General features: G+C 48.7%; 9 protein-coding genes across 9 annotated transcripts; 4 read left to right on the top strand and 5 right to left on the bottom strand.

Annotated features, from left to right (window-relative positions):
* Nucleotides 1–529: 529 nt before the first annotated feature.
* On the bottom strand, nucleotides 530–2,158 carry IAQ61_010965 (uncharacterized protein; the record flags this gene model as incomplete). Its single annotated transcript, XM_003834984.1, has 1 exon — nucleotides 530–2,158. One exon carries the CDS (start codon nucleotides 2,156–2,158, stop codon nucleotides 530–532), a length of 1,629 nt encoding a protein of 542 aa, XP_003835032.1.
* Nucleotides 2,159–3,420: 1,262 nt separating this feature from the next.
* IAQ61_010964 (uncharacterized protein) lies at nucleotides 3,421–4,251 on the bottom strand (the record flags this gene model as incomplete). The annotated part of the gene is made up of 1 exon (XM_003834983.2): nucleotides 3,421–4,251. The coding sequence occupies one exon, from the start codon at nucleotides 4,249–4,251 to the stop codon at nucleotides 3,421–3,423; it is 831 nt and encodes a 276-aa protein (XP_003835031.2).
* Nucleotides 4,252–5,442: 1,191 nt separating this feature from the next.
* Nucleotides 5,443–6,480, top strand: IAQ61_010963 (uncharacterized protein; the record flags this gene model as incomplete). The annotated part of the gene is made up of 2 exons (XM_066098997.1): nucleotides 5,443–5,447; nucleotides 6,081–6,480. 2 exons carry the CDS (start codon nucleotides 5,443–5,445, stop codon nucleotides 6,478–6,480), a joined length of 405 nt encoding a protein of 134 aa, XP_065951155.1.
* Nucleotides 6,481–9,826: 3,346 nt separating this feature from the next.
* IAQ61_010962 (uncharacterized protein) lies at nucleotides 9,827–10,993 on the top strand (the record flags this gene model as incomplete). Its single annotated transcript, XM_003834980.1, has 1 exon — nucleotides 9,827–10,993. The coding sequence occupies one exon, from the start codon at nucleotides 9,827–9,829 to the stop codon at nucleotides 10,991–10,993; it is 1,167 nt and encodes a 388-aa protein (XP_003835028.1).
* A 461-nt stretch (nucleotides 10,994–11,454) lies between these two features.
* On the bottom strand, nucleotides 11,455–12,534 carry IAQ61_010961 (uncharacterized protein; the record flags this gene model as incomplete). The annotated part of the gene is made up of 3 exons (XM_003834979.2): nucleotides 11,455–11,557; nucleotides 11,608–11,689; nucleotides 11,742–12,534. Coding segments are annotated over 3 exons (978 nt in total), but the record flags the coding sequence as incomplete, so codon positions are not given.
* A 596-nt stretch (nucleotides 12,535–13,130) lies between these two features.
* IAQ61_010960 (uncharacterized protein) lies at nucleotides 13,131–13,541 on the top strand (the record flags this gene model as incomplete). The annotated part of the gene is made up of 1 exon (XM_003834978.2): nucleotides 13,131–13,541. The coding sequence occupies one exon, from the start codon at nucleotides 13,131–13,133 to the stop codon at nucleotides 13,539–13,541; it is 411 nt and encodes a 136-aa protein (XP_003835026.2).
* Nucleotides 13,542–14,535: 994 nt separating this feature from the next.
* Nucleotides 14,536–16,044, bottom strand: IAQ61_010959 (uncharacterized protein; the record flags this gene model as incomplete). Its single annotated transcript, XM_003834977.1, has 1 exon — nucleotides 14,536–16,044. The coding sequence occupies one exon, from the start codon at nucleotides 16,042–16,044 to the stop codon at nucleotides 14,536–14,538; it is 1,509 nt and encodes a 502-aa protein (XP_003835025.1).
* Nucleotides 16,045–16,342: 298 nt separating this feature from the next.
* Nucleotides 16,343–18,363, bottom strand: IAQ61_010958 (uncharacterized protein; the record flags this gene model as incomplete). The annotated part of the gene is made up of 3 exons (XM_003834976.2): nucleotides 16,343–17,993; nucleotides 18,046–18,110; nucleotides 18,334–18,363. The coding sequence occupies 3 exons, from the start codon at nucleotides 18,361–18,363 to the stop codon at nucleotides 16,343–16,345; spliced, it is 1,746 nt and encodes a 581-aa protein (XP_003835024.2).
* Nucleotides 18,364–18,809: 446 nt separating this feature from the next.
* IAQ61_010957 (uncharacterized protein) lies at nucleotides 18,810–20,389 on the top strand. The gene is made up of 2 exons (XM_003834975.2): nucleotides 18,810–19,360; nucleotides 19,424–20,389. The coding sequence occupies exons 1-2, from the start codon at nucleotides 18,983–18,985 to the stop codon at nucleotides 20,189–20,191; spliced, it is 1,146 nt and encodes a 381-aa protein (XP_003835023.2). The 5' UTR covers nucleotides 18,810–18,982; the 3' UTR covers nucleotides 20,192–20,389.
* Nucleotides 20,390–21,911: the final 1,522 nt, after the last annotated feature.

Below are 21,911 nucleotides of genomic sequence, written 5' to 3'. Positions count from 1 at the left end.
CTTCATATTCCGAGAAATCAAGTCAGCCTCGCTGCAGCGGCTGAAGTGATAGCTGCATGTCAACTTACAAGTAGCCGTCACGATGCTTACTAAAATCCAACAAAGAGCGCACAAAGAACTTGGTTGGCAGCCAGTCCACAAGACTAACGTCAATTCGCGGCATGAAATGGATTCATACTATCCAGATGACCATTCAACAGATTGACTCACGATATAGACCCAGATCCAGCCGTTTTCTTCCCTTGATATGGAAATCTCGAAGTTTACCAACAGTTCAATGAAGACAGTCTTCAAAGTACAATCAAGGACACATGCTATCGCAGCCAACAAATCATACCATCAATAACGATCCAATCAGACTCGAAAAGTAAACAAAATCATTCAATATTCACTACAAGAACAGAATCCCTCCTTCTAGGAGAGGAAAAAAATATATGCGTATATATGTATACAATCATTGCGAAATCGCCATACCCATTCGCAGCATCCACCCTCACAAGTGGCAGGCCATCATGCTATCTGGTGATGTCTAGTTCTGAAGAGCCTCAATCATACGACGCATCTTAGCCGCCGACGCACTGCCAGCCTCCTTTTCGAGGAAAGCAATGAATGTCTCGAGCGTGTACGTCTTCTCTTTGGGCTCATTGTCGACAGTAACGGGGGTTACGATAGAGGGTTGTGCGGCCTCTGGTGTGGCGCTGATCGTGGCAGATGCTGCTGGTGCAGGTGCCGGGACAGCCTCGGGTTTCTTGGAGGGACTGGCGGCTGGGTACTCGGAAGGCGCAGCGTCTGGGGCCTTGGAAGGCTTGGATGGGACAGATGGCCCGGAGGCAGGGGCAGATGGTGCGGGCGCAGGTACGACAGGAGAAGATCCATCCGCCTTTACGCACTGCGAATAGTATGGGTTCCACTCCTTGCAGATGAGGCCCGCGGCGCAAGACCCAGTCCCTGTAAAGCCTTGACCGCCACAACGGCTGTATTCACTCAGCTCGCCAGAGGAAGCGTCACCCGTGGGCTGGGGACGGACGATGGTGGCGAAGGTGCTAGGGACGACGGGGACGGGGCTTGGGCTGCCGGTTCCGATGAGTGCGGAGGAGGTCGCGTTCACAATGGGGTAGGGGGCGGGGACCTCGGGGGTCGGGATAGGAGCGACTACAGTCTCCTCTGGGATCGCGGTCGATGTGAGTTCGGGCTCAGCAGTGGTGGAGGCGGGCTCGGTAGGGGTAACCTCTGTGGGATCGGCCTCGACGGGAGAGGGAGAAGGCGCGGCGCTGGAGACAGGGGCTGCGACAGAGGAAGCAGCTTCGACAGCGACGGGGGAAGAAGCGGGAGCTTGAGCAGACGAAGCGACGACAGCCTTGGAGGTAGAGGCAACGGGCTTGGGCGCAGCTGGAGCACCGGTGATCTTGCCAAAGGTGAGAAGCTGGGGAGTAACTTCAGTGCCGCTGGCGATGAGTTCAGGACCAGGGACAGGATAGTCAGAAAGATCGGCGTGGATGGAGAATCCGAGACCTGGGCCCGTCTTGGAGTATGCCTCTGGGAAAGTGACACCCTTAGGGACGAGGGTACCGCTTCCAGTGACAGTAAGCTGGTAGCAAGTAACATAGTGCTGAGCACCGCCAGCAGGGCCGGCAGCGTGAAGAGCAATGGCTTCTGCTCTCAAGAGGTAATCGCCAGGAGCAATATCAGTGGGAATCTTGAAGTCAAGCTTTCCACAGTTGTAGTTCATATCCTTGGTGCCCCAGAAGTCGTTGTCACCCTGGGATGCCTCCGGGTTCTTCTTCCAGGCGTTCTGGTAGACCTTGAAGAATTCACTGGAGCCGTCTGCGGCAGCAGCATCCTCGACCTTGGACATGTAGGCAAGGACAGGTCCCCAGTGGGCACCGCCAATGCCCTCTTGCGAGCAATCACGGGTGTTGTGTTGGTGCATCTCAATCGTCACGGTATCACCAGCCTCGAAGGCGCATTTTCCGCTCGCAGCAGCGGGGTTGACGTTGCATTGCAGAGCGTTGCTGGTGTAGTCCTCGATGGGGCTGTTAGAGGGCGGTAGTCTGGCACAGGTGCTCTCCAGATCCTCTCCATTCTTCCACAGTTGCTGCCAGGTCGCATGTGCTTGAGCCAGCGCCACAAGGGCGGAAAGTGCTGCTACGGTCTTCATGTTTGCAATGAGTGTTTTAAAGAGTTGATAAAGAGTGACTGGTAAGAAGAAGAAATGTTCAAAGTATGTAATGAATGAATGTCCAGCGCAGCTGCGTTGACCTTCTCAACGCCCCCTCGGGGCCTTTGATCTTATACCCTTAACTTGAGATGAGCCTCGCTAACGTCAAGCCGCTTTGTGGGTAGTACGCCACACGCCTAGGCGTTTCGTTTACCACAGATCAAATCTCCAATGCTGCGCCAAGAGGTGTGAAGCTGCCTGATTCCCATGGTGACAGATTAGACTGACTGACTCTACTACCTCGCTTGTTGACGAGCTTAAGCCAATGTCAGGTCTACGGATCGGGGCTGAGGTCCTGAACAAGCAAAACAACCTGACGGTGGATTGGTGGATGAAATCCTGTTCATGGACAAGAGACTCTACAAGGCTTAGCGGTTTCTTGGACTTGCTTGGGCCTAGAGATCCTTCGAATTGCAGGGGGTTCTGGCTTTGTTTCTTCAGGCGTTTGAAGAAGTGGTCACCAAGGGGTTACTACATTCTGTACATTTTTCCCGTGTCTCACGAGTCACAACTTGTGCGCTTAAAGACACACCAGTTCATAAACGATTCTCACGCCAGATTTTTTTTTTGATTGTGTCATTAGAAACGGCGCAAGAAGATGAGTTACCAGGTTAAGAACAAACCGTTGTGGCGCATGCAGGAACGGGTTCTAGTGGCTCTTGAAATGAACGTTTCCTTCGCAATTTTAAGAACAGTGCTTCCAAGTAGCATTCTCTTCACATATTTTGCTGTGCGGACAAGTTGAATTTGGGAAGTATTACCTGCGGCTTACTTTTTTTCTTCTTGCACGACAACGAACCTGGTGTAATGTGTCTATATTATCTAATATTCTCTGCTGACTAGTGGTGGAAACTCGTGCTTGACTGGTGTTTGGCGCGCGGTGTTTGAAACGTTAAAGCGGGGCGACACGAAACGGCCTTCGCATGATCGCTCCAAGGGTCCATGACGTCCAATAGCGCCTAGAAGCAGAATGAGGTGGGTTCACAAATCCTACGATGTTGGTGAGGTGATGAGAATGCAGAGATTTAGTCAGGGGATCATAGAATGCGGGATGTAGGCACGCTTCGTAATGTCAAGACGCCGCATACATAACAGATGGCACGCCTCGGTTTGTAAAAAGGTTCTTGGGATTTGAACAAAGCCGTCGTGATAGACAATGAATTTGTCGTGTCGTACATGGGTTGCTGGCAGTTGGCATGTCATTATTCAGGATACACCATCTTCCTACCCACGCCGCCATCGACGACAATCTCCTGCCCAGTAACGAATGCGCTACCTACAACATAGTCAATCGCTCGTGTCATATCCTCTACATTGCCCACCCTTCCTGAGAGATGCCAGTCATGGTCTTCGTTGCTCAAGTCGTCCTCCCACTTGGCTCCGCTCTCATCTGCAGCCTTGCTTTCATTCGCAACATGAATCCAGCCCGGGATAATGGCATTGACCCTGATCTTGTGACGATGGCCGAGAGATACTGACATGGACTGCGTCAGACCCAAGAGACCAGCCTTGACTGTGGAATAGGCCCCATGATCAGATTCAGCTTGATAAGCTCGGGTCGAGGAAATGTTGATAATAGTGCCAGGTGAATCCGACGTTGACCGTCCAGCCACAAGCATGGGCACACATAAACGGCTGAGAAGAAAGGGAGCTGTGAGACCAATCGCAAGCTTGAGGTCCCACTCTGTCTCCATCTCATCGCCCTTTGCTTCTAGTCTTCGGTCTTCGGAAAGCGCCAGGGTTGTAGGGAATGCGTTATTGATCAGGACATCCAGCTCTCCATCGAATTGTTCTTTGACTGTCTCAACGGCAGACTTGATCTGGTCTCTCTTGCTGAGATCGCACTTTAGCACGCGCCAGTTCCTATCATGTCCGTTTGACCATTGGCCTGCCTGCTTTTCAACATTATTCGACTCCTCCTCATTCCAATCAAGTACAATGACTCGATGACCTGCTGAGAGGAAGTTTCGGAAAAGTCCGCGACCGATTCCACGTGCTCCGCCTGTGAGCAGAATCCTCAGTGACTGTTGCATCGGAGTGGTGCTTATCATACACTACGGTAAAAAATTGTTTACTGTAGAATAGTACGCTAGGGGTTTACTATATAGGTTTAAAGTAGTAGTTTACTTTTATTAAAGTAGTAGTTTACTTTTATAGTAGGGGTTTAAATTAAGTATAAAAAGTAGTTTTATTTCTATTATACGCTATAATACCTAACTAATACTAAAAGGGGTAGAAAAGATTAGCTTTACGCTATACGCACATATAACATAATAATAAGTCATAATATTTTTACTAATAGGAGGTGGTGATAATAGAGGTGGTGATAATAGAGGTGGTGATAATAGAGGTGGTGATAATAGAGGTGGTGGAGGTGGTGATAATAGAGTGGTGGAGGTGGTGGTGGTGATAGGGGTGGTGGAGGTGGTGATAGGGGTGGTGGAGGTGGTGGTAGAGGTGGTGATAGAGGTGGTGGTAGAGGTGGTGATAGAGGTGGTAGAGGTAGTGAAGAAGATTAAAGAAAGGAGGGGTAAAATACTTAGATAGTTAGTAGGAAACTAGTAGATTAATAGAAGTAGAAGTAAAAGTGGAATATATAGTATAGTAAACCCTATCTAGGTTTACTTCTTCTACCTAAACCACTTCTTAGTCTACTTTAGATAAATATAGCTACTATAAACCAGTTTTATACTATAGTGTTGGTAGTATGATCAAACTTATGAAAGTCAAGCAGAGGTCAATAATGCCAAACCTAGCTACGGAGGCTTGTTGTGTAGATCATCGACCAAGACCCTCGCAGATAAAAATTACAATACCGATACCATTTACATACCATGAAACAATCAATTACAGCTACCCTGCCTACTAGTTAACTGTATAAAGTGCTTGTTTTTCGCTACGCATTAGCAAGATTGCGGCTACGTTGTCTGCCTCTGTTGTTTTTCTAAGCTTCGTGATATCCAGTGAATTAATTGCTATTGCATAAATGCTTGAACGGCATCGTATTACTGTGAAATAACCGTGAACGCCTGAAGAACTCTTTCTAGTGCAACGGTATTTGGTACTACAATGTTGTCACTTTTAAAGATTATGGACAAGACCTCTTCAAATAAACATCAAGGCAGTAACAACATTGGCAATCTAAAGTTACAGCTGTCAAGAAGTTGAGGATAACCCCTCGCAATTTCACTGACGTCCTATCATACAAGTATAGATATGCAAAAATGGTGTATCTTCCTGACTAGTCTGATGACCCATAATTGTTCTCGTAAGGGAGTAACTCTTGCTACGTGGGAAAAATTAGTTACCACTGGCCTCGAAATTTTTCAAATGACACAGACGATGTCAATGCAGCAGTATCGATAGAATAACTTGTTAAATCCATATTCCCCTCACCTACCATATGATCATCTACTGTTTACCATCTACATTTGATCTTCGCCCCATTTAGCCAATACGCTGTCGGATCTCCACGAACAATTTCGTTTCTTAATGGCTGCGCGACGTTTTTTGTGCGCTTGATCAATTTCCGACATCGCCTTTTGCAATGCTGGCTTCTTACCAAGCCAATGTTCAAACGCAACAACATCTGGGATTTGTTTCTTGAAGCGACGATGACACAAGCTATTTGCAAGGTGTCTAAATAGAGGGTCTTGTGGAGGACAACGATTGACGATAGTACTCATTTCCTCTGTTGTGAGAAGACGATCGGTGACTTGTGCGCAAAGAACGTCGATAAGCGGCTTTGTGTGGTGATAGATGACGCCCAGGCAAAGACAGGCCTGATACATTAGGACGCCCTCTACAAATCCCATGGAGGGCAGTTCAAGTTTGATGTCTTTGACATCCACAAGATTCTCAGTGGAGAGAATGTCAAGGAGCCTCTCGACGCTTTCTTGGTTGATCTTACCATACACTCGGAACTGGGTAGCTCGAGGTTTGACTTGGAAAAGATCGTGAACTTTTGTACAGGATGCTTTGAGAGCTCGCAAAGGGACAGCTTTACGGATGATGATATTACCATCAGCAATGATACTAATGCTTGGTCCTTCGAGGAGGAGCTGGCGCTCTTCAGACTTGAGGGTGAGGATGTTCATAGGGTGCTCGCCTATCATCTTCGATGTAGATTGGTCGGATGTTACAACGGCTTTAATACCTTTCACGCGCTCTTGTACGCTCATATGGTAAGAAGTCACCTGGATTTTAGGAGACAATTTGGAAGAAGGTCCATAGCGAGACGAGGTAAGCTTGATTGGAGTTGACGAAGACATTTTATCTGTTATCAATGCGACGGCCTTAGAATTTTAATATGCTGGATAGAGTGTGTTTTTGTACTTGCAAACTCAGGTTCGAATTTTATGTTGCTATCAGGATCGTGGGAATGGACTATATATAGGAGGATTTGATACCGCTACCCAAATGACTCCAAGGGCATTGTTCGGAGCAAGTTTGTAGCAAATTATACCAACAATCTCTGGGTGCTTTGAGCCTTATCTTTGAATGTGCTTAGCGCCTTGATCACACAATGTCCATGTTGACAATGATGACTTGCTAGAGATGGAGCATTGATATTGTCACCAATATGCATCTACTCACATAGTGCACGTGTGCGTTGTGACGTCATTCTGGGCCAAGCACTATCACCAGTGGTGTCACCAAATGTTGTCTAGGGGTAAATGCAGTCACTGGCAAATATGGCGTCGGCAGTCGTCATGTTCCTTCATTTTTAGTTTCAGAGGTTTTAATACTCTGCTAGCTGTACATTGGAAATGGGTTGCTCTGTAATTCTCTAGCATGACCACTTCTAGGATATGGGTTTTTTAACATGCGAGGACGTGTGTAAACCTAGATCAGTTTTCAAGCATCATGATAGGATGATAACCATCCCACCTTGTCCGAATATTTGAATCAAGAGACATGCGGCTCTTACTAAGTCTTACGTACATTGTGTGCAAGAATTCGGTATAAAGACAATGATATCCTACAATCATGTATCACTAATTTTCCTTCATATTCATGGTATTTCTGAAACACCCATATTAGTTCATCAACAGGAAAGTGCTATCTGCTCTACAGGATTTATGGGCAGAAATATTGCCCCCCTTTCCTCATCAGAGACCATGCAATCGCCATTACGAGGCAATTCTCATTTCCGCATATCAAAAAAATTGTAAACCCCACAAGTTGATTTCATTCACGTGCATTCATGATCGCATCCGCCATTTCAGAAATGATGTCAAAACGCCGATGGGTCTTGTAGTTGGCCTGTCGGTGCTTATCTGAGCAGTAACACGATCAGATCGATCACTTGTCAACTGAAAATGACATTGATTTTCATGATCAAGCTCTGTCTTTCGCTTCAGCTCTGCACCGGTTACTCAATGGCCGAGTGTGCGCTCCAATAGATTACCTCCTTCGTTGCCATTATCATTTCGTGATGATGCAAAATGTCGTAGAGAGCAGACATAGTGAAAGAGCCCATCGAGAATCTTCGAAACAAATGCCGGTTTTTCAAGACCCAAAGGGTACGCTTATCGAATTTCCTAGGCCAGCTCCAGAATCTTAGTGGCTTTAGGTCATGGCCAACCTTTGAATCTCAAAGAAAACGTACAAATGAGAAGTTAATTAATGAGAGGCTTCCTTTCATGATGACGCGAAATCATAATATCGATATCCACACTTATGGAGTCATAGTGCACGCGAAAGCATAAGACAGCATCTTCTATGCGGCGAGGGCAAATATCCTGCAAACTGAGGAAGCCTAAAACACACTCAATGCATCAGAAATTTCATTTTGACGCATATTTCGCCTGGATTGTGCTGCTTTGAGTCCATTTTCTCCCGTGGTGTTATTCCAATCCAATACCAAGCCAACAACATCAGTACATTTTCCGGCAAGTTATAAATTTCGCTTCAAGCATACGAAGGATTCCAGGTCTCAAGATTGAAGACCCCATCAATCACTTGTCTTTGATGATGATACCTCAGCAGTGCTTAAGCATTTGCATGGCCTGAGATCACAGTGCGTGTGAGGAGCATGCGATTCACACGACAAACCATTAGCAACCCAATGTCACACACCCATCTGGCAAACCCGAACAGCGAATCTTTGGCGTGTGAATAAGACTCCATGACTATAGGCCATCTCCGAACCACAAAAGCCTTTCTGGCGGCTATATACCTTCAAGCATCAACACCTCAAAACACAACATCGCCAATGCCAATAGTTCCCAACTAGACTAAAGGGAATCATGCCCTCGCCGCCGACAGAGAATAAAAACCACAGTGTGAAGAATCGGTCAAATAAGAAAGATAACCCGACTTTGCGGGCCGGAGCATCGGGTGCCTCGCATGAGGCAGTGTCGACGGCACCGCCATAGTACCATCGAGGGTTAGGGTTAGATGTGGATTATGAGGCGAAGCATCTAGCAGCGAAGCAAAAGGGGATCGCTGAGCACTTTGCTGAATTGTCGTTGCTTTTGTAGAGGAATTTGGCGTGTGTATGCGTGGATGGTAGGGTTTTACTGGGGCAGTATGTATTATGGGGGGGGGGGGGGGGAAGTTCTTTAGCTATATCTTTTAGGGTTAACAGAGGAATGGTGACACTATGTACAAAATGCGCTGTCGGACTTTCAGATTTGCGATGGTAAAGTTCAACTTACTTTTTTGTGTAGATGCAGAGCCACCCAGCGGAACGCGGATGAGGGCGGAAACTAAATCAAGAGGTTTGTCGCGGAAGATGAGGGAGATCCCTGGGCGGCTAAGACAGCCTGGGGATGGAAACGATTACTTGTGATTCATTAGTACTAGCCGAGAGACGACGATTCACCAGCAGTTGCTAAGCCAGGATCTTTTTCTCTAGTTCAAGATCTAAGAAGCCGTACGAGTGATCATCACGGTGTTTGATAGCCTCTCCGCATCCAAGTCGATCATTCGGTTACTATACAAACCAGGGTGCGACTACCTACAGTAACAATGCCTCCAACCAAACGTCTGCACATCATGTGAGAACTACACGCGTAAGAGAGACAATTCATCCACACGCTCCTCGCCAAGTACACAGCCCCATTACTCCAGATGATCGCACCCATCGCGACACCTGTCATGTTTGTTGTTTATATGAGATGCAGCTGCACAGTGACGTCGTTGGTACTACCATTCATAACGCCGAGCCATCCATCTTCAAGGACCATGCAAGACCAGTCTCGACCGCGACCAAAACAACTGCTTTTCAAACCCATTCGCACTCGCAAAAGAATATATACATGCATACGGGACAAGACATGGACCAGCCTCGATGTCGCACGGGATCGGAGATGTGAAATCGCCTGGCTACATTTATTCATGTGTGTCTGGTACTGCGATTCCGGGCGATCCAGAGTGGGAGTACGTTGCGCGTTTGCGTGTTGATTGAGTTAGCTTGGCTGCGAGTGGATGGATCCTGGGTCATCTGCCTTCACTTCTGTTTACTGCTGCGAACGTCGGATCTGAAAGCTTTGGGATCGCGCTGGAAAATTTGCTTGTTCAGCTTGGGTGGTCGAGTCGTTCTCACCTTCGGGCGGTTGCATCTTTATGCCACTAGACACCAGTGTCCGTCACAACATCGCCATGTACCATATACCTCGCCCCGAAGGTACGCCATTCAGTGTGAAGGGAGCCGCGCAGCTCAAATCACCGACAGCGATGGCGGGATGTACTGCAAGCCCTGTTCGTCCATCAACGGCGCACTCCACGATTCGTACTGTTCCCCCGTCACCGCCACTTAGCATCACCGGCGCGCTGGCTGTCGACTTTGCAGATTATCCTGCAAAGGCCCGTGGCGATGTTTCCCCTGACTCACAGAAAGCGCCTCTCGATGCCGAAGGATCAAGGGGTGAGCATATAGGATCCGTCGCAGAACATGTGACCAATCCCGAAAACGAATGTGGTGACAAGGGCTCCTCCTTCAGCTCCCCAGGCACAGTTCTGCGACGCAGCCTTGTAGGATCGGGGCGCTCGCCATCGAAAGTCAGATCGCGCTCGCACTCACCTAGAAGACAACCAGGAGTCCCGATTGCAAATTCATCTCACCTGGCACACATGGTTCAAGACCAGCGTGCAGCGGACTCGACGTGGTATAGCACGACTGAAGATGAAATTGACAACAACGATGACAGCGACGAGCGAGATGCTCCCGAGACACCTACACCCATGTCACGAGAGCAACGGATGCAGGCTTATACACCTCTCGGTGTAAAACCCCTCTTCTCGAATGGGCGTGAGCGGAAACAGCACAGTGGGGACAGCGTGTACAAGGCAACCCGCCCAAAGGATCAATCCACCCTCACCCTCCACCATAAGCAGGCGCACTTTCAACCCGATTTCCACCAAAAGAGCAAGCCTCACCTCGGGCACACGGTCTCCGGAGTGCGCATCAGAAAGCGCTTCCCTGGTGCCACCGAGGAGCAGGCTAGGGACTCAGTCCATAATCCACCACCGCAAAGCTCCACACGCAACATTTCATCGTCGGCGCGCTCAAATCTCTCGGGTGGCACGGCAGAGTCGCGGCGCAGTGTGTTCAGTACGCCGGGTAGGGATGAGATGGAGCGCAAAAAGGCCTTGGTGGAGATTGATGAGGGACCGTTCGCCAAGGCAGTGAGTATGCAGGACCTGGCCATGAGAAGAAGGCAGGTAAGTGGGATGAGCGGAGATGGCGTGGAGAGTGGAGAACGAGGTGGCAAAAAGAAGATGTGGAAGAAAGGTTGCGGCATGAGTGACAGATGTTGCATTATGTGAACAGTGGCTAGATGACAGATCGAGAAGAACATGGAGGTGCATTTGGATCGAGTTTCAGCAGATGTGAGAGAAATTAGGAGCCAGAAGAGGTTGTAGTTGCGTGTAGGGATGGGCAGGAGTGACGGGGCATAGACGATGAAAGGAATGCTAATTCTCTTAGTGTTCGGGCCACTTGATGAACTGAGCAGTACACATACCAGATCCATGCAGCATCTCAAAATCATATGAGATTGGTTTGCAGCGATTGCTAAAGACCACACAATGAAAACCTTGCTTTCGCAGGATAAGTCGTAAATCTTTGACATAGGCTGGATGTGACTGTCCTCTTCCTGATAAGCTTGGCGCTGGCGTCATTAGGTACGGTACTCCTCTTGATCGTATTCAGATTATCGCAAAAAAAAAAGCGAGATGAGAAAGTGTGTATAAAGAAAATTTAGTATTGTGACAACAAAATAAATCTACTATGCCCTCTTTGACGTTGGTTCTGAGGCTATGTCGAGAGCTTTGAGGATATCAGACCCAAAAACCATAGTCATGTATGCTGGGAAGATAACCCAAAGTCCACTGGAATTGGATTAGCATGTCTTCGATAGGTACAAAAAGGAAAAACTTACTTCATGATGCCGTAAAACCAAAGAAGAGTGAGCCAGTCGTTGTGGCCAACATTCGCAAAGCCAGAGAAGTACTCGTTGAAATCTGCAGACGTTAGATCCCCGCTATGTTCAAGTCTATCAAATGTGGAACTTACAGTACAAAACGGTCTTGCTCAAAGTCATGACAGCAGCCGCAAATCCAATGAGCACGGCGCGGTTGCCAGGCTTGCCTCGCACTTTGCGTGCGCCAGAGAGCCAAGCGCTGACGCCTCCCCCGACCTGAACACCCGTTCCGACGGGAGCTGGCAGACTGTGGTTGTAAATGATCATGACGTAGAGGCCGTAGAGAACAGTTTCAACTGCATTCAATGCGCCCTGCGCGCCACCAAATCCATCCTTGTTGTCCCATCCGGGCTGTCCATAGACGTGGTCAATGGCGGCGTATATCTCATATGGCTTCCAAATAGGCCATTGAATAGCACCACCTGCCATGGTATGCGGACGCAGGAGAATATAAAGAGTATCCCAAAGGACGAGGGGTAGCGATATAGACAGCCACAAAACTGTGATGTTTGACACGGTGTGACACCATCCTACTTCATCCACCTCGGCAGGAGAGGGAGGTGCGGCGACGGCGACAGTGTTGGACACAGCGCGCCTGGCAATCGATTTCGCGGCTGAGGCATTGAAGTCAGGGGACGAAGGCGCAGGTGATTCTGTGGATGTACGCGACCGGGCTGGTCGCTTCGTGGGCGACGGCTCGGTGGCGGGAAAGTCACCGCGTGGATGTTGACGCGTGGCGACCATGGTAGCAGTGGAGTCACATGTACTGATTGATGCGTGCGATGTGCGTTTACGCAGAGTTAACCATAAAAGCAAGACAGCCGCAACGAGAAGATGCAGGTAAGCTGTTGTTTTGATGATGATGTAAAGAATGGAGCTTGAGAATGGATGAGCGAAGTGGGGTTTCGTGCCCGTACCGGTAAGTTACTGGTACCATCCCCCCGGCCGTACCGCATCCGTCTTCCAGGGGAAGCCATGCTCAAAAGCGGAAGGTGGTGGCTTTACCAACACCACCAACATTGACTCATGGACTCGACTTGGTCCTTTTGGCGAGATGATACGGTAGTGCGACATGTTGGCATAGAGTAGCAGCGTGGGGGGGGGGCAGATCCTATCCCACGGACTTCAGCTCCCTTCACCAATACCCATGGCCCAATAGGACACTACATTATGACCAGCACAAATACACTCTTGAGCCACTGAATAACCAGATTTACCAGGGCTAATCTCGGAGATTTTCAATCTATTCCAAGTCGAAATCTCTTATTGGCAACTGGGGAACTGGGGACAGCGACTCTCAAATGCCCTATATTATGTAGTACATTATGGAGAGGCACAGGCTGTGAATGTAAATGTGACAACTCTATCAAGAACTTCCCTAGTCAGAAATCCTCCCATCTCGCTCTCCAACGACGCTACTATTTCTACACTTCGCCATCGCATTCTCTCCAATTCCTGAGACCCGACAGAACTACCTCGTCATGTCTCTCAATCGTTTGCCCCCTGGTAATCGAGCATACAAAGGCCAGCTTAACAAGCATCGCAATCAATATCTATTCCATATAAGCGCACGTCCATCAGTCACATTGACCATCTCAACATCCCAAATCTCCATTTCCACGGGCTACAAATCACCCAACAAGTACCAATATCAAAAGCCACAGATTCAGCAAAACTCCTCATGTCTCACCCACCCAACAGCGCAGAAATCATCCAACGCGCTCCTCAGCATGGCATTGTTGTCCACAGCTCAGCAACTCGACTCCCCACATCCAACATGGAATCTACTCATCCTCCTACCAGTGGATCCCAGCCCCGCTTCGCCAATAACAAAACATACTGCTCAGAGCCGTCGTGTGGCAATGCCTTTGCTGTTCAGCCATATGGTATGAGCCCGGATGATGATGTCTTCATCAAGATACGATGTGCAGAGTGCCAACCGGTCATCATGATACCTCTCTACCTTGGTACAAATGAGCGATCCATGTGGTGATTTAGGCTGCATAATAGAGGAAATACAAAGGGAGGAAACAGAGTAGATATATATGGTGCTCTTTTGAAGTATCGCGCAGGCACCGAATGGAGACATTGTATATTAGTGCTCAACTGTGAGTAGAATATGTGGGTGGTAGCTGGAAGACCCTTGACATCTCCCTGTTTTACACCACTGCACTTCACTCTACTTTGAATTAATCTGCACACACTACCACGTCTACCTTCCAACCTGCTCTGACTCATCTTGTTTTCCAGAATCCTATCACAAGCATCTCCATCACCCCATACTTTCACCCCAAGCCCACTCAATCCATCTCCATCCGATTATACCTCTGCCCCTTCCTTCTCGCACCCTCATCTGATCTCTCGCAGATAATAAAGGATTTGTTGCTTATGTAGGAAATTTTTGTTCAATGTTTACAGTAGTGATGGAGACAGAGTTCACGCGCTTGTATGATGGTCTGTGTGCCTGGAGGATTTGAGATGCAGTCCATCAATGTTGGATGCGAGATTTGCTATTGCTCTCTCATTGATGTATCGCATACTCTCATTGTCTGCAACAAAACAATCATGGGAAAATGGCCTTTTGCAGACAGCAATACCGACTAGGAGAGAGAACGGTTGGACAAGAAATTGTACATAGAATAGCGAGTGTATTCGAGGTGCTGCTGCGTATAACAGACGCAATGTTTACTGCTATTAGCAAAATAAAATCATCAACTTATGACTCATAATAATCTTCCAACACTTAGGAGCTGTGAATCAGAATGCCTATAAGTCCAATTGCATAATTCGTTCCATAGCCAAAACCTTGACCACGACTCCTGCTACTGCACCGTAAAAATCTCGCCCCCGATAAGACGCCGAACATCGATCTTCCCATTCTCTCACTCACATGACAATACAATAACAACACTCCCTATCTCCCTTCCCAGATTCTCCATCAAGATCCATGTCAGGATACACACTGAGCACCGCTACTCTGTACTCCTCCACTTCATGATACAAAGCCCCTTTTACAAGACTCGTCTCATCCCCCGCCACAGATGCCTGATACAGACTCAGCGAACTGCTCTTCTTCATGCGCAACATCGCAGTATCGGCACGTTCACGCGCATCACCGCGCTGACGTCGCTGTGCCTCCAAATTTTCAAAAGAGATCCATGGCGGGGGCCGAGGCCCGGCTTGTTGGCCTGGTAAGGGATGAGAGAATGTTGGCAGTGATGGGACATATGGGATGTAGCTTGTGTCAGGTAAAGATGGCATGATTTCTATGGATGGGACATATTTTAGGCAGCACATAACAGACGCATGGTTAATTGATTGGTGTAAAGGTGGAGAAGGTGGGCGATCAAGACTGAATGACGGTCGGCGGCCGAATTCATAACGCAACTGTGCATCTTTTGACTCAGTCCGACGGTGCGCCCAGTCTTCCTTTATTTCGGAAGGAAGTCCTCGTGCTTGGGAATATGGGGATTGCACGTGGTAGCGGTGTAGGTCGGAGGCGTGGGGGCTTTGAGAAGAAACACGCGATCGCAGGATAGGGCTGACTTGAGGAAGTTCCAAGGCATGTTGAAGTAGCCATCCCTCTGTTGTTGTGGATAGTGCGGGTGAGGTTCGATGTCCGGAATTGAGGAGGTCGGGTGCCGGGAACGGTGTGTCATTAGCATTGAAGCCTTGAGGCATGACTGCAAGTGGACTGAATATATCTACGTATGGCCCCTCGTTCTGAGCGTCATAAGAGTCAACGACAGTCGTAGATTGGGTACCCTGTTCAATATGAAGAGGAATCTCAAGAATGTTGGAATTCGCTTCGCTTCCTTGATGGTCCTTTAAACCGAGGAGCGGTGCTTCCTCGCTTCCCCTCAACCACCAATTTGATGACCGGGGAGATTTGCCTTGAATTCCTCGATCTGGCAGTGATTTTACATCTTTGTTAGGTAGCAGCCGCGGTGATAGTGTTTTGTCGTACAATGGGTTCTTTCCTGGAGCTAGCAAGTGGCTGCCGCGTGGGGTGACAGCTTGTGCGATGTGATTAGAGTCAATCAACCGTGTATTACCAGACAGTGGTTTTCGGTTGGTCTTTAGTGACCTTATATTGCTTTTGCTTCCCGTATCCAATGTTGCTACTTGGTTGGAACTGGCGGGAGTTGTTGTTGGTGACGAGCTGCAAGTAGCAATGTTTATGTCGATTTCCTGATGCGTTCGGTCGGTTGAAGTCAAGATGGAAATCGGCTTACGAGTATGTTCGACTCGCAGAAGTTCCAGTGTAAGTAGATCTGGACTCTGGGGACGCGATATTGAGGCCTCAGTCACACAGTACGGTTGGTACGGTCGAGGTCCTCCATGATCGGGAGAGAGCGGAACAGCATCGTCTTGGGATTCTGATGATGGAGGCATGAGGCGTTGAGGCGTTGAGTATTTTCGGATCTAGTTATCATGATGGTGTTGGTGGCGAGTGTATTCATAACACTGTGTGGTAATGGAGGGCAGCGGTGGGCTATTTATTCAAAAGAGTCAGTGCCGTTGTACACGCTACGGTCGCTGCGCGTTTGCTTGTCGCAATGGCTAAGTGTGGCAATGCTCGTGCCTTTTTCAGTTGAGATCTGATTTGCGAGAATGATGATGCCGCTGGTAATTTACTACTCAAGGTGAAGTCAAGTGGATATATTCCAAATGATCGCACTATTCAAAGTGCTCATAAACCAATGGCTGCATAAAAGTCCAGGATACCCTTCCTCATGCCTTGCTCGAACAGCCAGGCAACATCACCTCCAAGGCCGCTTTCACGGATTCGTTTGAGTACCCACAGTTCCAGCATCCCAATCTTGTCGCCTTGCGTGGCCCGCCCCTCTAAGAATGTGAGAGCATCCTGATATCCGATCTTCCAGCCATCGTCGTAATTTCTGTGCTCATAATGGCCGTTAGCATCGGTGCGCTTCCAATAGGCGACATGTTGTTGTAGCGCTTCGTGTCTCCGATCGCGAAACTCGTGCCTGGCTTTGTGCAGCAAGCGCTGCTTGTCTTCTGTAGATAGCGTAGAAAGCTGAGGTGGTACAATATTCCCAGCATTGGATTGCGCAACGAAGCCCCACTCTCCGCCCGGCATCCAATCCATTTTCCAGTTCCAAAAGTAGCTTCCGCCTGCTCTCTGCTGGTATCTCATACATTGCACATGACCGAACTGCTTTACGAGCTCTTCCTTCGGTATGCCGCCCGACTTGTTCCAAGAGTTTTCGCTCATCACACACGAGTATTCGCCAATGATTGCCTGCACAGCACCGCGATCGTGGACAGAACCTTCCTTACCGTCGAGTTGCGAAAGTCTCTGGCCAGCTTCACCAATGATTTGCTGTGGACTCTTGGCTTTATCGCCATCCGTGAACGCCCAGTAACAATGCGTATCCACGACCACTGGACTTGATAGCTGATCGATTGTGTTTTTCTTGAATGAGTAGTCGATAGCATGATCCAAGTTCCAGGCATCTGAGATAACAACGGGTATACTTGGATCAATCGAGGATATATTTGCAATGGCCTCGTCGTACCATTGATACATATTTTCAGCATCCCCTATTGCTTCATTGACCAACTGTATGCCAGCAATGTCGAGACCCTGTCTTGAATCCTCGGCAATAAATTGACAGCAGCGCACTCCAAGAGCACGATTAAAAGGACTGTTCCAGAATTCAGCTCGACCGCTGTTGGTACCTGAGTGCTCCTGAGCGTTTGCGCCTCCAGGCAGGGCATGCAAGTCAATCAGCACGCCGATAGAGCGAGCTCGCAGTCGAGCGATCAACGTACGAATACTGTTCCATGCTTCGCTGTAGACATAGGCGTATGGCTCGAATGGTGTACCTTGAGTGAACTCCATGCCGGGTAAGTCATAATAGCCGATGGGCAAACGGACCGTTGTGACCTTGGCTACGTTGGTGAGCCATTCAAGTGCTTCCTCAGGTATCGAATTCGCCCATTGCTCTTCAAACTTCTGCTTCGTGGCCTCGATACCTATTATGCTCACCCATGCTTGAACAGCAGCCAGTTCGCTTGAGCCTTCGGCACCGTCGGGGAACCGAGACGGTTGTAACCAACGTTCGATGACGTAGACAGAGCCTAGATTGGTGCCGTAATGGTATCGGTAGCGAAGAATGTCGAGGCGACTTGGCTCACGTATTCCGCGTGGTTGGCGATGTTGCAAGCTATCGGAGTCTTGATGCTCCTGTTGCTGGGGATACGATACGCCATTTCCATATCGTTGGCCACCAGGAAAGTCTACAGTGTTGTCACGTTGTGTGACGCTCTTGAGCTCAGCTTTGGCCTTTTGAAGGAAGCCTTTCATGTTGAGCAGGCTGCATAGCATTAGCAGGAAGGTTGAGAAGCGCATAGTTGTCGTATACTTGCATGTTGCAAAAGAATTTCTGTTCGAACACCTTAATGCTGCGACGTCGACTCTCACGCTGAATTCGCTGTTTGCGGTTCCTGAGTCAATTTCGAGGAATGCAAACACTCCTACATTCACCTTCCCTCTCTAGTGTTGGAGTTCTCATAGAGTACTAAGACTCGGTAGTAGAGCCGCGTAACCGTGCACAAGCTACCCGCAATGACGTAATGCCTGACATATGACAGTGATCTCGTGTAACTATCACACTTTATAGTTGTGGAGGATCCAGGACACAGTCCGAAACTGACGATCTGAAGTAGCCCGTTCGAATAAGACATCTCGCTCTTAAGTAACGTCCGCGAGATCCTCACACGAGATTTTGCGTCCTAATGCCATTTTCGAATGGGTTTGCTGACAATAGCATGTGCTCACCCAGGTATTCCGAGCTCGGTGTGATAACGTTAAGAATGCGCTACACTGCGTGGGACACAGAGAACATATTCCAAAGAACGGTGATTTACGTGGAGGCTTCGGAGGCTTCGGTGACTATCATGCCAACTTGGAACCATTTCACATGGACAGATTCTTCTTGGTGGGCGTCTCATCACATAACAGATGATACTGCGAAAGGAGGGTGGAGAGGAATGGAGATGGTGCCTGGATGGGTCAACATGTAAGCTACATACCTAAGCGAGACCCTGAGCTCCCCCACCCAATCGCGTCCGAGGTGGCCTCTGCTTGACGACTTCCCTACCACAGAGACGCGACCACTTCTCACAACAACGAGCAACTCGCGATATTCATTCGTGGTTGTTTCTCCTCTGTTTAAGAATATTAATCAAAACACATTCTTACTCTCGGTTCCTGCTGTCTTGCCCAGGATCACAACAGCGCAAACGCCTCGCATCATTCACCTCGTCACAACGCGTCTCCACATTCGACAAATCGCAGTAAGATATGAGCGCCACTACACCGCATAGAGCATCCATGGCAACTTCATATAGTCCATCCATAACACCCTCACGACGCGTGCTAGGTGATCTCACACCAAAGGCTATAAACACGCCATCCTCGCAACCAGCAGGCTTGGGCCCGCCTCAAGTCACTCGAGCACAAAGCCCGCTTAAACAAGTTACTTCACAAAGCCCGGCCAATTCTGCAGACAAAGAGAACCACGGACACTCGCAGGCGTATACGCAGGGCAAGAAGCGGAGTATTGACGAGGTCGACAGCGCAGAGACCGTAGATAACCTCAAAATGCTTGCGCGTGGTCGCGGAGACAGCCTCGTGGACCCAGTGACGCGGCTGACTACCGACGCGATGCATGTCCACACGGTAGATAGCATCCCTATTCATACACTCTCCAACGCACTATTTTGTGACTAATGCAACGGACAGCAAAACAATCCAGTTGGGTTTGCGAATCCAGGATCACCTACCGAACGCAATACACCTACCCCAGAGCCAGAAATCATGCAAAACTCCCAGAGAAGCAATCAATCCTTCTCCGACCTGCTAAACTACGAAATGTGCGCTAGCCAGAAGAGCGAGCATGGCATCCCACTTGAGCCAGCACGACCATCCATGGCTGCTCCCTCAGCATCTCAATCGCGAAAATCGCGCGCAGAACACCTACGAACGCGTCTCAAGTTCGGTCTGTATAAGGTCAAGACGAATCAAGTCGGCAAGCGCGACGCAGATATAATATCAACCTACGAAGCCACCGTATCCTACACATCCAACGCGTCAGGTAAAAAAACACCCATCGAATCGCTTCACTCCCAAAAACACGTCCCAAACATCACAATCTCATCATCACACCACAACGAAACCCCAATCTTCATAAAGGCAAACCTCGACCCCTTCCGCCCCATTGGCAAACTCGGCGCCGCACCAGTCCTGTTCATGCCCCCATCTTCACACAACCTCACCACAATCTCACGAGAACCTACATCATACGACCCTCCATGTCCCCATCCATGCGCCCCCGCCAACCTAACCCAATCGGTTTCGCCGCAACAGCTCATGTCGCCCTTGAGGCAGAAACAACATTCACATTCACAGTACGCGCAGGCATCGCGTGTGGGCGAATACGACGACGGGGACCTTAATGCGGCGCAGGCGCATGTGTCCACACATCGAAGACTACAAGGACCTAGGGAATGATCCTGTCATTAGATGTAGCGTGGGAAAGAGGAATGCAGTCGAAGCTTTGTTGGCGCGCTGGGCGGTAGGGGAGCATTGTAGGATCACCGATCTTATGCCTACTGACTTTCTGTGTCTGGCATTCTTGACATTCTTCAATAGTGTTTCCTGTATGACTTATGAAGCTTAAGTAACAAGCAAGTATTATTACACCATTTCGAAGCATGTTCATGATTTGTCTATATGTCCATGCTGGACTGAATTGAGCAGATATCATGAGAGTGGGATAAGCCACATCCTCTGGTCCACTATCTTACCAATGAATTGCCCATAACTGCAGGAATACGATTGTTACGACAAAGCGCATTGTCATATTCGGAATTCCTACTTCATATGATGCCAGTTAGGACTTGAAGATAGGATCACGTGATGTTGGGTGAGTATGTAAGCCTTGCATTAGCGCGCACGGAAACTTCAGGTCCAAGCTTTCGCATGTCTTAACTTTTCGCGACTGTTCACTACCAAACTTTTCTCAATCACACTCCGCGCGTCTTCTCAGGCTCAGGAACCGCGCAAGGCAGCGCATCGCGGCCTCTACAGGCACAATGATCATCTCTACTAATCGTCCACAGCTCTAGCGCTGTCCTTGAAGCTGAACACATCTGGTACGTAACACCTTTCCCACTCTTGCCTTATCCCACACCCATATGATGATACACAAAGCCAAATTCAAACTAGAGTCTTTGACCTCTCGGGGAATGAAACCTCTACTTTTGCACGTCAGTCTGAATACGACTGCTCTCACCGATCCTACTCTCAACAGCTTATAAGACTGAAGCTGACCGCAATAGATGATGTGCCCATCTACTACTAGTACACAGCTGGATGTATAGCCATTATGACCGGTCCGTGAGCGAGACACCATGTCTCCTTATCGTGTGCGTACTCCCTTATTACCTCCTCTCTCTCCTATGATGATCAGTTTGTGCTTCGGCACGCTGGAAATTACCGACTCAGGCTTCGGCCGATGCCGATATACAATGGCTGTTTCTGATAACGACCCAACTTGTTGTACCTTTCTCTACATTGTCGCGTAGTATCCTGCTAACATGTTGCGCCATTAGGTCTCATTCGCTTCCCAACCTGCCTCGGTACGCCGTCCTCTTCCTCAAACTCAAGCACGTACATTTTGTGATGATTCCGCACTGGGCACCGACAATTCTTGATGGACACGCTCATTATGGCAGGCCTAGAAAACCTCGCCGACTGATCATGTTGCACTGTCTCACAAGGACGTTTCTTCTATTCAGACCCTCGGCTGATCAAGTGGCAGAATGTATAAATCGATCGACACCGCCGATGCTTGTTGGTAAGTACTTCCTTATTCCATAATTCTGGAAATGAAGAGACCTTTGATGACGAGTCTAACGGGTTCGCCCGGGTGACGAGACAAACCAAATTATACCATTCATGCCAACTGATCCAACCACAACTGCTTCATTAGCTTGACTTTTCGTCGGGGAATACTAGCTAATACGCACCACAGATGGCCATGTATCACATTATGCTGCTTACGGTACGCCCCTGATCCAAACATGCCCTTCCGAAATGATGAATCGACGATTATCAATGACAAGCATATGTCCAAGCTTTGGCGAAGACGAGAACCGTCATGTCTGATCTATAACCATGTTGCTGTGCGCTTCATGATTTGAGAAGCATCGACTGACTGGTCGTAGAG

Source organism: Plenodomus lingam (assembly GCF_022343315.1).
Source record: "Plenodomus lingam strain CAN1 chromosome Unknown contig_9, whole genome shotgun sequence".
Lineage (NCBI taxonomy): Eukaryota > Fungi > Ascomycota > Dothideomycetes > Pleosporales > Leptosphaeriaceae > Plenodomus > Plenodomus lingam.
The sequence above is the reverse complement of the archived record's forward strand: the minus strand, read 5'-3'. Positions and strand labels throughout refer to the sequence as shown.

Coding starts and splice junctions, on each gene's coding strand:
- IAQ61_010957 (XM_003834975.2), top strand. CDS start 18,983: ATGAGCGCCACTACACCGCATAGAGCATCCATGGCAACTTCATATAGT. Junction 19,361..19,423: donor ACGCGATGCATGTCCACACG/GTAGATAGCATC, acceptor TGCAACGGACAG/CAAAACAATCCAGTTGGGTT.